The 15,000-nt window shown below is 36.3% G+C and overlaps 1 protein-coding gene across 2 annotated transcripts in view; it reads left to right on the top strand.

Annotated features, from left to right (window-relative positions):
• The first annotated feature begins 212 nt into the window (after positions 1 to 212).
• fbxo11a (F-box protein 11a) overlaps positions 213 to 15,000 on the top strand; it is a 26,142-nt gene continuing 11,354 nt past the window's right edge. For both annotated transcript variants that reach the window (XM_043254966.1, XM_043254965.1), the window contains exons 1-4: positions 213 to 539; positions 12,283 to 12,410; positions 12,855 to 12,936; positions 13,023 to 13,167. In XM_043254966.1, coding sequence (XP_043110901.1) covers positions 452 to 539; positions 12,283 to 12,410; positions 12,855 to 12,936; positions 13,023 to 13,167 — 443 coding nt within the window. In that variant the 5' untranslated portion in view covers positions 213 to 451. The remainder of the gene's footprint in view (positions 540 to 12,282; positions 12,411 to 12,854; positions 12,937 to 13,022; positions 13,168 to 15,000) is intronic.

The raw sequence follows: 15,000 nt of genomic DNA, 5'->3' as shown, positions 1-15,000 counted from the left end.
TTAAACTGGCTTCAGCGTGGTGTCTGTTAAAGCATCATGGGATATTAGAGGCCCCAGTGGTATTAATTGATTAGCAGGCCTCCTGTGGCATTACCGTGGTATTTTAAGCTGTTTTCGGAGAATACTACGGTATTACCACGGTACTTTTTGTAAGGGGAAATCTACCGTGATTGGTGGAGTGCAGCACCATGTGGTTGTGTATGTGAGCGTGTGTGTGTGTGTGTGTGTGTGTGTGTGAGTGTGTGAGTGTGTGTGTAAATGGCTCCTCCTGCCACTGAAAACCGAAATCGGAGCGCCTGGGCAGTAAAACCGCTTCTCCGGAGCTCAGACCGAGCAGATTCCCAGTGCGATGCCCTTTAGGCTCTTATTTGCATCCTCCGAGCTCAGCACCGTGTGAGGACCCCGAGGAAAGGGCTGCAGCGGCTTGCGTTTTTCACCAGAAAGCCGTCAAATGAACTCCGTCAGAGCGACGAACCGCAGACCCCGGCGAGTGTCGAGGCCGCGCCCGGCGCCGCCTGACAGAAACAACGCAGAAAGAGGTGAATATGTCTCTAACGCGCGCTAACCCGGGCTCGGTTCGCACCGGTCCCTCTCTTTTCAGGGGCCCCGCGTCGATCCCGGCAGCGTTCGCGTCGTGCTGATGCGTTTTGGGGGCTGTTTGCGTTCGCGTCCGTTCGCTAGGAAACACCGAGGCTTCTGATCCCCCCGCAGGCCGCGCTTTGTTTAGCTGGGCTTGATTTGCTATCCCGTCTGCTGTAAACCCCGTCCGGCGCGATATTAGGGACCGTGTGCTATCCGGAACGAACCAGTCGTGATTTACATCGTGTCGTGGGTCTATACGGTGGCACGGGCGTTGAGAGATTCGCGGCAAATGGCAGCGGTCAGTTGTTTTACAGCGCTGTGATGGTTAGCATCTTCTGTTAGCAGCACAACGGCTAAACCAACCAAATATAGCACAAACCCCAGTAAATACCACTGTCACGAACGCCGTTCATTAGATTCGCTGTTAAACCTTTTATTTAGGCCATTTGCTGTGATTACATTCAACAGAACAGAACCAGAAGTGTCGTGGAGATACCATGTATTTACCATGGTATTTTAACGTACCTTAGAGTACTATATAGTGCTGCGTGAATGAGACATTTCAGTATCGTATCGTAAACCCAATCACCAAATGTTTTTGGTCGTGCACCATATTAATAATTGTCTTTAGACGCACCACAATAGTACCTATGGTACAGTGATGGTGATATCATATAATAATAATACCACGGTATTTGATTTATTGCTTTGTACTAAGGTTCATGCAATACCACATTTGCGAGAAACTTTTGTGCTACCGTAGTTTGTCTTAAACCCATGATGCTTTTCGTAAGTGGGACTTATCGTGGTATTTCTGAGTAATTGAAGTGTCAAGGTTTTGCCATTGCGTTCATGGTGATCTACGATCGCCATGCACTTACGAAAACGCACTGTGATGGTACCTTAGCGTACAAATTGTACTCCCTTGGGGCTTAGTGAATGTCCAAAAACATGGCGCCTTTTTGTAAAGGTTTCCTGTTCGTTTATTCCTTTGGTTTAATTGTTCAGCTGTGTTAGATGTTGTAAACTTTACGCCTTCGCTGACTGGTTTGTTGTTGTTGTTGTTGTTGGGGATGATTTGCCCGTTGATGAGTTGTAATGACTAGTTAACCGTTTCGGTTACCCAGCGAGGCTCTGGTGCTTATAGCATGGGTCGTGAATCCTTCCGATTCATCTATGCATGTAATAATGTTACGACAGCATGAAACATTTCCAGGTTCGAGGACCGCCCAGTCGGTCGTTCCCAAGTGTTCCCGAAGGCCGTCCGATCCCTCACGCGCTTCTAGCCGATCCAAGAGAGCTACAAGAGTTTGGTCGCTTGCTATGCAAAACTAACAGCGGAACAGCTTGTTTGGGATTCAGGCAATCAAACTCGAGAGCTGGTCGTACTAACCACATCTTAACTTGTAATTAGAGCGTAGTCAAGGGACTGGAGTGAGACTGGAGCTGAAGGAGCGTTTGGGCTCACAGAGCGTCTCTGGGTATGTAAATGAATGGCTGCTGTCACTTTATGGGAATGTTCTGTAATCAAGGCCGTGAGACAGGTGTTGCATTGAAAACATGCTTTAAACGGCTTTCTTCATGCAGGTGTCGAGTCGTACACGAGCTATGATTTTTTTTTTAGGTTGCGAATGTAATTTCGTAGAACAGATCGTTTTATACTGTATATAAGCTTTCCAATTTTATCAATTGTTTAATACAAAAAAATATATTAAATGTAAACTATTTGCAATCAATTTTTTCTGATAAAGGTTGTGATTTTAATGATATAATTAAAATTATTACTGGCAAAAATATTAAACTAAATATTAATATTCGATTTAAGCATTTAACTGTCAAATAAAATACTAAAAATTATGCTAGTTTTAATTGCTTGATTGTAAAATATTAAACTATAGTGATTAATATATATATTTTTATGTATGTATTATTATTGCTCCTACTGCTATTTGAACCTTTTTGGTTTAATAGTTGCACTAAGCATTATTATTACGATTTGTTTTATTTTGATTGATTAGTTTGTTCTCTATTCTCCCACTTTGGCAGAAGCTTCTAAAAAAATGGTTGCAACAGGTTGCACAATGTAACGTAGCTCAATACGTCTCATAATTCATTTTAGCTCATAACCAAAAATCGAAACGTTGAGGTAATGTTCAAAAGCTCTTTTAACAGCTTTTGCTTCACCGCACAGAAAACTACCTGGAAAACATTAAAAGCTGAATTTACTGCTGGGATAATACTCCAGGATGGAGATATTTTTGTCAGAAGTGTTTATTGCATCGCTGTCACATCTTTGGGCTTTGTGAGTAATGGCAATGATGCTACTGTAACTCTCACAAGGCGTGTTAAGGTGAGTCTGGCACATATTTTTATTTGGATGGCTCCGCTGGGGCACTGCGAGGGAATGTTTGGAAATAAGCTGGAATGCATCTTTCTCGTGAAAAGTGGGTCAAAACTGCACAGCTTTAAAACGGGATGGGCCAGAATTGGACTGAGAGACGGCAATAACTCAAAGGGTGCGTGTGATGTTTAGTGGCAGCTAGGTTTGCAATCGAGATCTTGCTTAAATTGAGGTGTAAAATTCACAAAGGAGGCTTGGTAACTACTAGTTGGATGCTTCTTCCGTCTCCCGGTGGTCGGCTTTTGCGCAAGACCATGGGTTTGATTCCCAGGGAATGCATGAACCGATAAAATGTAGATCTTCGCTGCAGCGCAAGTCAGTTTAGATAAAAGCTTCTTTTCAAATGCATAACTGTAGATGGAGCTTAAACGGTATGAGCGTGGTTTTTGCAACGCTATGGTCGTGGGTTCGATTCCCAGAAAATGCACAACCTTGTAAATTTTTGTCCTTTGATGCAATGTGCAAGTCACTCGAGCTTCTTCTGAATGCATTCGTGTGAATGTATCTCAAACAGTAGAGCACGATGCTTGCAACGGCAAGGTTATGGGTTCAGTTCTTTCGTAAAGTGTAAATCGAGGTATTGCAAGTCACGATAAAAGTGTAAGTGTGGTGTATGTCTTTGATTCCCAGGAATGCGAACTTGTAGTCTGCAAAAGAATATTAATGCATAAAGGTGGAGCGATCAACGTATGGGTTCGATTCAGAAAATGCACGTTACATTTTTGATTGTGCAATGTAAACTCGAGCTTCTTGTTGCATTCGTGTGAATGTATCTCACACAGTGCTGTCAACGGCAAGGTTATGGGTTCATTCTTTCCGAAAGTGTAAGCATGTCTTTGAAGAGCGCTTTAGTCTGAAAAGAATATTAATAAAAGGTGGGGCGATCAAGTATCGTGATTCAGACGTTACAGATTGTTTAAACGCTGTTCAGTGAAGCTTAACATGCTGTCAGGCGTATTCCCAGCATGAGACGTTCTCAAGAAAATGGACTTTGATTGAAGCTCTTTTAGTCAGTGGGTTAAGTGGGTGTTATAAGTTTCTTTCCTTCGTGGTTGTGGAGCGATGGATTTAAATGCAGAGAAAGTGTGGCTTATAGCCTGAAGCATTAAAATCAAATTGTCTGACAGCAAATTATGATAATTTTTTTTTCTGCACTGATTATGCTTATGTTATTATATTTGTTGTTGTTATTCTTTCTTATATTAAATGTTGTATTTGTTAATATTAATTAGTAATAGCTTCAGAACACTTGAAATATAGTGCACGAAACTGTAAATGTAAATATTAATTGTATGCACTTAAAATGGTTATATATATATATATATATATATATATATATATATATATATATATATATATATATATAAATAATGTATATGTGTATATATGTATATGTGTATATATTTCTATATAATGTATATATCAATTATGTGTGTGTATATATATATATATATATATATATATATATATACACATTATATATACATATACACACACACATTATATATATATATATATATACACATTAATATATATATATATATATACACATTAAAATCAATTATGTGTATATATAATATCAATTATATGTATATAAATATATGCTTAGAAATATTTTTTACTGTATGTGTATTTTATATATACACACTAAATATACACAGAACACGCACACACACACACACACACACATAATGGAACCTAAAACGTTTATTTTGGATGGAATTAATTTTTTGACTTCACCGTGTATACATAAATGCATACATTTAAAATAAAAACTAGCTTTTTTCCATTTTGTTAACAAATTACATATCCAGACATGCCACTCAGAGTATGTTTAATACGTATGCATATCATATATTTATCATACTTCATCTAACTTAACTTCAGACGCTTTGCGAGCGTGCTGTAGGATCTAAATATCAGCGACAGACGGGTTCTCAGTCGGTGATGATATTTCCACAGAAAGCAGGCGGTTCGTTGCGTCTGGATCTCGCGAGCGTGGAGGATGTTTGTTTGGAGGCAGCATGCTGTCTGTTGTGTTGCACTAGTTGGTGGGACACCGTGTTTGTAGTGGTTACTGGACCAGTAGCCCTGGAGAGCCCCCGGCGCAACCAGAGCAACAGCGCTGCGTTCGCGGGATGCGTCTCACTCGCCGACGATCCGCGCGCAAGAATGGCCTCGTCCTCGCCCGAAGGTAACCTAGACGCGGATTATAATCCTTTATTAATCACATCCTCCCGCGACACGCTTGGTGTGATAAAGAGCGTGTCGTGTTACAGCAGGCGAAGTCGGGCTAATTCTCAATATGCCGCTTGGCTCTGACTGATGTGTCTTTCAGCGCTCCATGCCTCTGAGGTCTCTTAAATCGCATGCGTTTAAATCGGCGGTTTCACTAGCGGTGGATATTAGCATCGCTTTACAAAACGGCCTCGAGCGTCCACTTACACTCTCTAGCTGAACTTTTCAGTGCATGTGGTTTATGTATTTTCACACACGATTTTGTGGATGCTGCCACTTAATCGTCTCTTGGGGCCCGTTTATTTCCCGAAGCAAACCGCGTGCGTATTAGCTACAGATTTGGGACGATTATCGGGATGCTAACTTTGAGCGGGCGGCTCTGCGTCTCGATCCTAACCTCCGTCCCCTGACGCTCGTCTCGGGCGCGTCGGGTTACAGGCATCACTGCTGAGAACGGTGTTGGAAGCTAATTGTTTTGAAGTGTTAAACGCACGGAAAAGTGAAGTTGGAAATCGACAGCGCGAGATTAGAAATGCGCTTATTGTGGAGAGGCGAGGTGAAAGTGCGCTAGCTGATTTTGATGGGGAGGGTGTTGTGGATGTAGTGCTGTCAGACAATTGATTGCAATGAACTGCATCCAAAATAGATTTGTTTACATAAAATATATGTATTTAATGTGTGTGTGTGTGTGTGTATAAATAGATTCATAAAGTATACATTTTGAAAATTCATATGTGTGTGTATATGTATATAGTGTGTGTGTGTATATATGTGTGTGTGTGTGTGTGTGTGTGTGTGTGTGTGTGTGTATATAATGTGTGTGTGTATATAATGTGTGTGTGTGTGTGTGTGTATATAATGTGTGTGTGTGTGTGTGTGTGTGTGTGTGTGTGTGTGTGTGTGTGTGTATATAATGTGTGTGTGTGTGTGTGTGTGTGTGTATATAATGTGTGTGTGTGTGTGTGTGTGTGTGTATATAATGTGTGTGTGTGTGTATGTGTGTGTGTGTGTGTGTATATATAATATGCCACTTATTGTGGATAGTAGGGCTGGGCGGTATGACCAAAATTTTATTTCACGGTATGAGAAATTTTATTTCACGGTAACGATATCTTTCACGATATAGTTTTTTAAATGGGTAGTTATTCCAAAAAATGTACAAAAGGGCCTTATATAATAAATAAGTTTGAATATTTAAGAAAAGAAAAGGACTTGATCTTATTTGATTATTTTGTATTTTATTTTTAACCTTATAAATATAGTAAACAAAATATGATGTGGACAAATTTTTCTAAAGTAACATCTCAGATATAAAATATATCTCAAGTAAATAACAGGAAAAGAAAACTTAAATATGAAAATATAAATATGTAAACACTTTAAGGAAATATCAAAGTTTTTTCCTTCAAAATACAAAATATAAACAATTACAATTCTTTTATGAAAAATTGAAAGTGATCACTTCTTGTTGAAAATATGAAGTAAAAAAAAATTGTAAAAGTATTCAACATTAAAAGTAATAAAAGTATTCAACATTACTGAGCTCCTGTTCAATTCTCAGTCGGCATTCTCTGTACGTTGTTGGCAACGCAACTTTGCTAAAGTGCTTGCGGCTCGGCATTACATAGCGGATCAAGGGTTTTGATTAGGTCTCGAAAACCCTTCTTTTCCACAGTGTAAACTGGTGGACATGTCTTTGCAAATAAGCATCGTAATTGCATGGGTTATTTCTTTCCATCGTTTTGAGCTTTTTCCATACGGTTGCACGGCTTTGGTAAAAGACAAAGTGGTTTAAACCTGAGGTAAATTTTTCTTTTTGGCTTACGGGCCGCTTGCTTGCATCTTTTAGCTTTGTGGTGGGTGTTTTTTTTTAAGGTGGTAAAACAGATTGCTTGTGCTACCGCTGCTAGGGAGTACATTAGCATGACACAGTTAGCAAATCACGTTTTTCTGCTCGTTATCAGATTTTGCAAACCCGAACCAAGTCCACACAACAGACGTTGCACCTCTTTTAATGACGAGTTCTCTGTTCGTTTCTCCTTTTCCATGTTTCACAACCTCCCAGCGTATCCTTCAGTCTTGCATTCAGCGGTTTGACCGGTCTCAGCCTCACGCGTGCTGCGCGTATGTTGGCCACGCCCACTTATTTACATTTCGCGGTATACACGGAATAAAAAAATCTTTTACGGTACACATTTCATTCCGCGGTAACGATATATACCGTCATACCGCCCAGCCCTAGTGGATAGGATTAATCCTTTGACAGCACTGCATGTATGTAAAGTTAGCTGCTTCCTGAAGTCTTCAGTTACTTTTGGTAAGCAAATAACTGATTAATACAATGAACAAAACATCTCTTGAAAGCAGTTTTACTGAGCTTGACTTTTGAATACAGGCAAAATACCTGCATGAGGTCCTTTCATGCACACGGCTTCTTCAATATATGGAGCACTTTTTTTTTTTCTGTTTAGAGGTCATGTGTTGAGATGCCTGTACATACTGTACTGGAAAAGGTATGAAAAAAGTGTAGACAAAACCATTAAATTACTAGTTTGAGCATGTATGAGATGAGAAGGTAAAATACTAACAAATGTTCAGGAAAAACCTGTTAACTGAGTAAGACCTGTAACATATCTCAGACATTTCATGCAGTTTTATTACCTTTTATACTGTTACATTAACAGTTTGTTGTTAGTAAAAGAGAGCGAGTCATCCTGTAAAAACACCCTCCCAGAATTAACGCTTCACATGTGATGTCTTATTTTTACATAACATTTTTTTTATGTACATAAGGGTTTCATGTTACCTTTTAATTCGATCTGTTAATGTTAAAGCGTATTCATTATTTCAGTGCCATGCTTGTCAACGTTGTGTTGTTTTATTTAATATTACAATGCACCTGTTATAGTGGTTTGGTATATAAACTATATATTTAATAAACATTATTGCCAAAATTTTAAATATATATAAAGTAAAATAAAAAAATACACACAAAAAAATTATAATTAAAAAAGTAAAATAAAAAATACACACAAAAATTATAATTAAAAAAGTTAAATAAAAAATACACACAAAAAAATTATAATTAAAAAAGTAAAAAAATACACACAAAAAATTTATTAAAAAAGTAAAATAAAAATACACGCAAAAAAATTATAATTAAAAAAGTTAAATAAAAAATACACAAAAATTTATTAAAAAAGTAAAATAAAAATACACAAAAAAATTATAATTAAAAAAGTAAAAAAAAAAAAATACACACAAAAAAATTATAATAATTAAGAAAAAGTAAAAAAAAAAATATATATATATATATAATTTGCTATGTCATTTTAAAATGGCATACTAACTGATGCTGAGCGTACTTGGAGGAAATGTAGAGCCTTTATTTATTTAGCCAGTTTCTGGTTTAACCAGTTAAATCACAAGCTTTCTGCTATGGCAGACGTTTCTTTCAGTGTCTTTGAGGTCTAGATGCTGTCGTCTCAGCGGTTTGATGTTAACATCGGGATGATACGGCCTTTAACTCCTCGTTAGTCTATTCGTCCGTTCGATAGATGTTTTGCTTTCAATTCCTTCATAACCGCAGTTAGTTTCACTTTCAGTTCAGGCAAACCTCATTTCGAGACGTGAAGGAAAGACGAAGAGCTGCCGAAAGCAGTTTTGTTCGTCTGGGTGCGAGCCGTACGCTGTTTATTTTGTTGTTCATCAAGCTGTTACGTGGCTTTGTTAAAATGAACTCTTGTTTAACGCATTCGGCGGTTCCTGCCGTCGGCGAGCGTCTCTCAACGTTAGAAAATGATTGTTTTGTGGCGCTCTTTTGACGAGCGTTTCATATCCATTGCAGTCTCGCTTCAGTGCAGTTTCACTGGACTTAAATCCGCCAAAAGATCCTCGTTTTCGTCCGCTGCACGAGTCAGCGATATAAATGGAGCGAAGCTGTCCCGTGCGTGACCTCCATCAGGGTTTCCATAGCGATGACCATTTAAAATATCACTGCAATATTGTACTGATGCTAGTAAGTGTATTGTCAGATGCGCCCTTTAGAGATCCCATCAATTAGAGAAGCTTGTTCTCTTCAGCTTTTGGACGCTTAAAGACCAGGTCACCCACAAACCGGCTTTTCTCAGCCTCATCTCGCATCAAAACATTTGACTTTCTAGCTTGTGTGGAGCACAGGAGCGTACGTTTAGCAGAATGCCTTTGCAATATATTTTTTTTCTTTGCAAAAGATGCAACGAAAATGAAATAAAATGCCTTTACGCAATATATTATGTTTTCTGAGGTGAGAGAAATACTTTTTTGGTCTGTTGTTCTTGCCAGAAGTGAGTGTTGGTGTTTTTAATGTTTGAGTTTTCCTATAATAATAACTATATTTAACTCTTGTAACTCTTGAATATTTGTGCTTTGGAAAGTTGGATTCTGATTTGGCTGTTAAATGTCTATAGTTAAAGTTTATTTCAGCTTTAGTCGTTTTGGTATGTTGGCTGAAATGAAATGAAATAAGATATAAAATATTTGAATTATTATTATTTCAATTAAAGTTTGTTTCAGGCAACGATTAAGGAAAGAATTAGCTGCAAGTTCAACAAAAAAGAAAATGAGATGTTGGCAGAAATGAAATAAAATAAAATATTTCAAATATTTCAATTTTTATTTCAATTCAAGTTTCAGGCAACAATTACAGAAAAAAATGAGCTATAAGTTTAACAAAAAGAAAATGAGAAATGTTGGCTTTGCAACTACATGAAATAAAATTCAATAAAAAAATAAATTATACAATTTTTTTTTTTAAATATATAAAAATAGAAACCTAAATAATTCTAAATTATTAATTAATTGTGCTGTCAAACGATTAAGTGCATCTAAAACAAAAGATTAGCGTACACATGTGTACTCTGTATATTATGTATATGTGTATATATATAATTATTATATTAATTATAGTTATAAAATTGTCCAGCTTTTCATGCAAAAAAAAAAAAAATTCCCCCTCAAATCCAAATTTTATCTCCAGTTTGAATTTTTATGGGTTGCATAAACCTATTTTTTGAATTTTTTTTACAAATAATTAACAATTTTCATTCTGCTGTTCTATTGTTTTCCACATCATATAATATTTTAAATATATACCATTTGTGTATTTTTTTAATACGGTACACAACTAATCAGGATTTAATCATTTGACACGACTATTAAAATATTATTTTTATTTTTAATTTATTACCGTTTACGTTCAGTCAACTATATAATAATAACTCCTCATTTAAGCCAGTCAGACTGCAAAAATATATTTTTTCCCCGTACGAACTGGTCTTTTGTGTTCTATCGGCGTCCTCTGAAACGAATCTGCCGTGTCTATTTGAAGAGGACCTCCAGGAGTCTGGAGAGGAAACGCGGCCTGTGTTTGGGTTGCGTCTCGGGTTTCGGGCCGGTCATCAAAGGGATGCCGCGCGGTTAACGGGTGTCACGGTCAGCCTCTGCCTCGTTCGACCCCGCGCCTCGCCGTCACCTGCTCCTTTTGCCGCAGCTGCTGAGGAGATCAGCTGTGTGTTTTTGGAGGAGGTTTTCCTTCCCTGCTGTTTCAGCGCTGCCTTACAAGCGTGTCGAACAGCGCCTTGATGACATTTCAATATGATCCGAGCGTTCAGGACGAGGACCGCGGTGCTCTTAATCTTTGGATTATTGAAGTCGGTTGTTTGAGCTGACTTTCACGGACGCTAGATTACAGGGAAAACACGAGAGTTAAAACAATTATGCAAATATCGATTATGCATCCACCATATGGGGATTCGGAGTTGAAGCACTTTCTGGAGCGCCGAGGCAAGGCCCTGGGAATCGCTTTGGAAGGGAACGCGCTGTTTTTCATTATTTCTAATGACCAAGTCTTATACTGGTGTCTGAAAACAATTGGTTGAGGTTGTTCTTGACGCTTGGAAAGGCCTCTGGGATTTTCCCTGGCTGTGTGTGATCATCGTGCTTGGCGTTGTGTGGAAAGTTAGTTAAACAACAGTTTGCATAGTTTTAAGTGCAAAAATTAAAACTTTAAGTGCCATTAGAAAAATCTTGGGGTGATTCTCTAATGCATTTTTTTTTCTTCTTCTTCAACGATCTTAAACTTGCATTTAATTTAAGCAGCCAGTTAAAATAATGTGTAGAAAAATATCCTCATTTAACTTTTCTAGAATTTTTTTCCAGATACTTTTTTTTTTCTCACATTTTTACATTGTTTACTGATGTTTCGAAGCTGTATTATTTCGTTTATTTTATTTTACATGTTTTATTAATTTTAAAAAGTTTTTCTGGAAGTAGATGAATGAAATGCATAGATATATTTGTGTAAATTTGATCTAAATCGATAAACTAATTAATTGTGTCGGTTTATTATTAATTAGTAATGTCTTTCTAAAAGCGCTTTTTAGATTTATTAAAATAGATTTTTTTTTTTTTTTTTTTTTTTGGAAGTATTCCCAATTTGTAAACTCATTAATTAATTTGTAACTATTTTCTAAAAGTACTTATTTTGTAAGTAAATTTTAATATTTTAAAATGATCTCATTTTTTTCATTTATTATTATGATGATCTTTTGAAGTATTTATAATTATGTAAGCAATATAATAAAAAACGCACAAAGAAATTTGACATTCAAAGCCAGTGAGCTTATTAACACAAAGAAAATGAAATAAAAATGTGACTAAATTGTCGATTGATTAATCGTTTTAGAAAGCGATTGGATCATGAGTTACCTAAAGTTTGCACGGATATGTACTTTGCAAATAATATGTCGTATTACCCTAGAGTCTTAGCTTTATCTGAGATGCTCTTATCTTAATTTTGCATGTTTTATAATTCCAGGCTTCTGTCCAGAAATGTCTGCAAACATTGTTCTGTTCATCCAAGAACTGATCTGTTCTTCCCAAAAACAGAATAAAGCGCTTTTCATGAATTCTCACTCCTCTAATGCGTCCTTCGGTGTTGATGTTAAGTGTAAAGGTGTGCTAAATTTATTTATCATCTTCCTCCAATGAGCTCTATTTTTAAAACGCTTCGTCTTCTTCAGATGAGGAAGTTCCTGCCGAGATGGTTGCAGAAGAATCCGGTCAGGGCGCCCAAAACAGTCCGTACCAACTTCGAAGAAAATCTCTGTTGCCGAAGAGAACAGCTTGTCCAACAAAGACCAACATGGAGGTGCGTGCATGGCCCTCAACGTCAGATGAACGCGTCTCAAAGAGTTTTACATTGAGACGTGCAGTGTGCATAAAAATTGTCCAGCTTTCATGCAAAATATTTAAAATGATAAATCCAATTTTATCTCCAGTTTGAATTTTTATGCCTTTATGCATAACCCTACTTCGATTATTATTATTATTATTATTATTATTATTATTATATAATTATTTTATATATATATATATATTTTTTTATATATATATATTTTTATATATATTTTTATTTATATATGTTTATATATATATATTTTATATATTTATTTTATTTTTTTTTTAATTAACAATTTTAATTCTGCAATTCTATCTGTGTTTTCCACATTGCAAAAATCATTTAGCCCTGCGTGCATGAAATAAAAAGTTGAAGCATCACGATCGTATGTTAAATATCTCTTCTTGTTCAAAGGGTGCTTCCACGTCAACGACAGAAAACTTTGGGCATCGGGCAAAACGTGCCAGAGTGTCCGGAAAATCACAAGATCTGCCCGGTAATGCACATCAGACTCTCTTCCGCTCGCAGCTGAAACGTTACGATAACGTGATGTTTTATTAATGCTCTGCTCTTGCGCTCCAGTCACCCCGGCGGAGCAGTACCTGCAGGTGAAGCTTCCAGACGAAGTGGTTCTGAAAATCTTCTCCTATCTGTTGGAGCAGGACCTGTGTCGAGCGGCCTGTGTGTGTAAACGCTTTAGTGAACTGGCCAACGACCCCATCCTCTGGTAGGTTAGCTCACTGGACTAAAATACGTGTGCAAAAATATTCAAAGTGTATAATGCAAGAAATTAAAAACAAAGAAGGTGCAATAAAAATACGATTGAGACGGGATTTCCATGCTTGAAGTGAAACACAGGGAAGAATGTTTAATATTTGACCTTTTATGCATTCTTTTATGCATTCATATTTTATCCAAAGCAACTCGATCATCGCAGTATTTTTAGTAAATGTTATGTTTTCATTTATTTGCACTAGTATGACAAAACGGCATCTACTTCAATAATTGAATAAATGACGTTAAAATTCCTCATAGGGGCCTTTTTGGACAGATTTATGTAGATGAATCAGTTTTCTAAGAGTTTATTGAACTGACATGGAAATGAATCAGATTTAGCAGCTGAGAAGCCTTTTAGAGGATTATAAAGAATTTCATCAAGTTCAATTTAATAGATGAAGAAAAAAAAAGTAGTGCTGTAACGATAAAATAGAAGTTTTTGTTTGCATAATATGTGTGTAATAATCACTCATACAGTTTTAGGGAAATTTAGGAAATGTGTATGTATGTAAGAAATTGTTTATATATATATATATATATATATATATATATATATATATATATATATATATATATATATATATATATATATATATATATATATATATATATATATTTTTTTTTTTTTTTTTTTCCTTAAATGTATACATTCATGCATGTGTATTTAAATGCACATAATAAATACGTACAGTTATTGGTCGGAGGATATAATTTTTCATTTTTTTGTTTGGCCGATATGTTGGAGACTTTTATTTTGACACAGTGCTAACGTTCTCCCTCGTCATTCAGTTCTGTCTAATACAGATAGAAATATGTAATAATCGGTTAAACGAAGGAATTGAAATGTTTACGAAAAAGTATTATAATAGTTGCTTTAATATTATTCGTAATAGAAAAGCGATGCTTTCTCGTTTGTCGTCAGCTTTCCGCAAATACACATTTATATAACTGAAACAAATCTTTGAGCGACTAATGAACATTTCAATTCACGAAACCTGTATCGTTCCCAAAGCACACAAACCAGCCAGAATACCTTGATGGTGCCTTTGCTTCCTTATTAAATAAAATTATAATTTAAATGTATTAAATATTTATTTATTTGTGGAAAAATACTGACTTGTACCTGCTTATGTTTATATTACACATTTATATTTTAATTCATTTTCAAATTATTTCAAAATTATTCTTAAATATTAATAAATAAAAAAATGGTAATATCGGCCAACCTGCTTTCTAAGATATCGGCCTTCAAAAAACCCTTATCGGTCGACCACTACACACACACACACACACACACACACACACACACACACACACACACACACATTATGTAAACAAAAAACTTTTATTTTGGATACGATTAATCATTTGTCAGAAAAAGCAGTATTTCTTCACTCAGTGACTTAAATCCCAGTTTTTAGCCAATTCAGTGAATCGGCCAGTTTGAACTGATTCATGGAAGTGAATCATTTGGCAACTCTAAAGCGGTTTTGCTATTGAAGTTCAAATCATAGACTTTTTTTTCATACACTAACATTTTTATATGGGATTGAAAGTATGGCTTGCAAAAGTAGTGTAATAATAATTAAAAAAAGTCTTTATATGTTTGTTAACACACCTTCAGACTAATTTGAGCGATGCATCCGTGCTTTGAACAGCTTGAACTGATTCACGGAAATGTATTAAATTTAACCGAATTTGTCTAACAGCCAAATAAACGCGTTTCGCTTTACACTGGTGCCGTTATTGAATATAGCAGTCACTCAGTAGCAGGGCAATGCTA

This window comes from Puntigrus tetrazona, chromosome 13 (assembly GCF_018831695.1).
Source record: "Puntigrus tetrazona isolate hp1 chromosome 13, ASM1883169v1, whole genome shotgun sequence".
Taxonomy (NCBI): Eukaryota; Metazoa; Chordata; class Actinopteri; order Cypriniformes; family Cyprinidae; genus Puntigrus; species Puntigrus tetrazona.
This window is presented reverse-complemented; position numbering and strand designations above follow the sequence as displayed.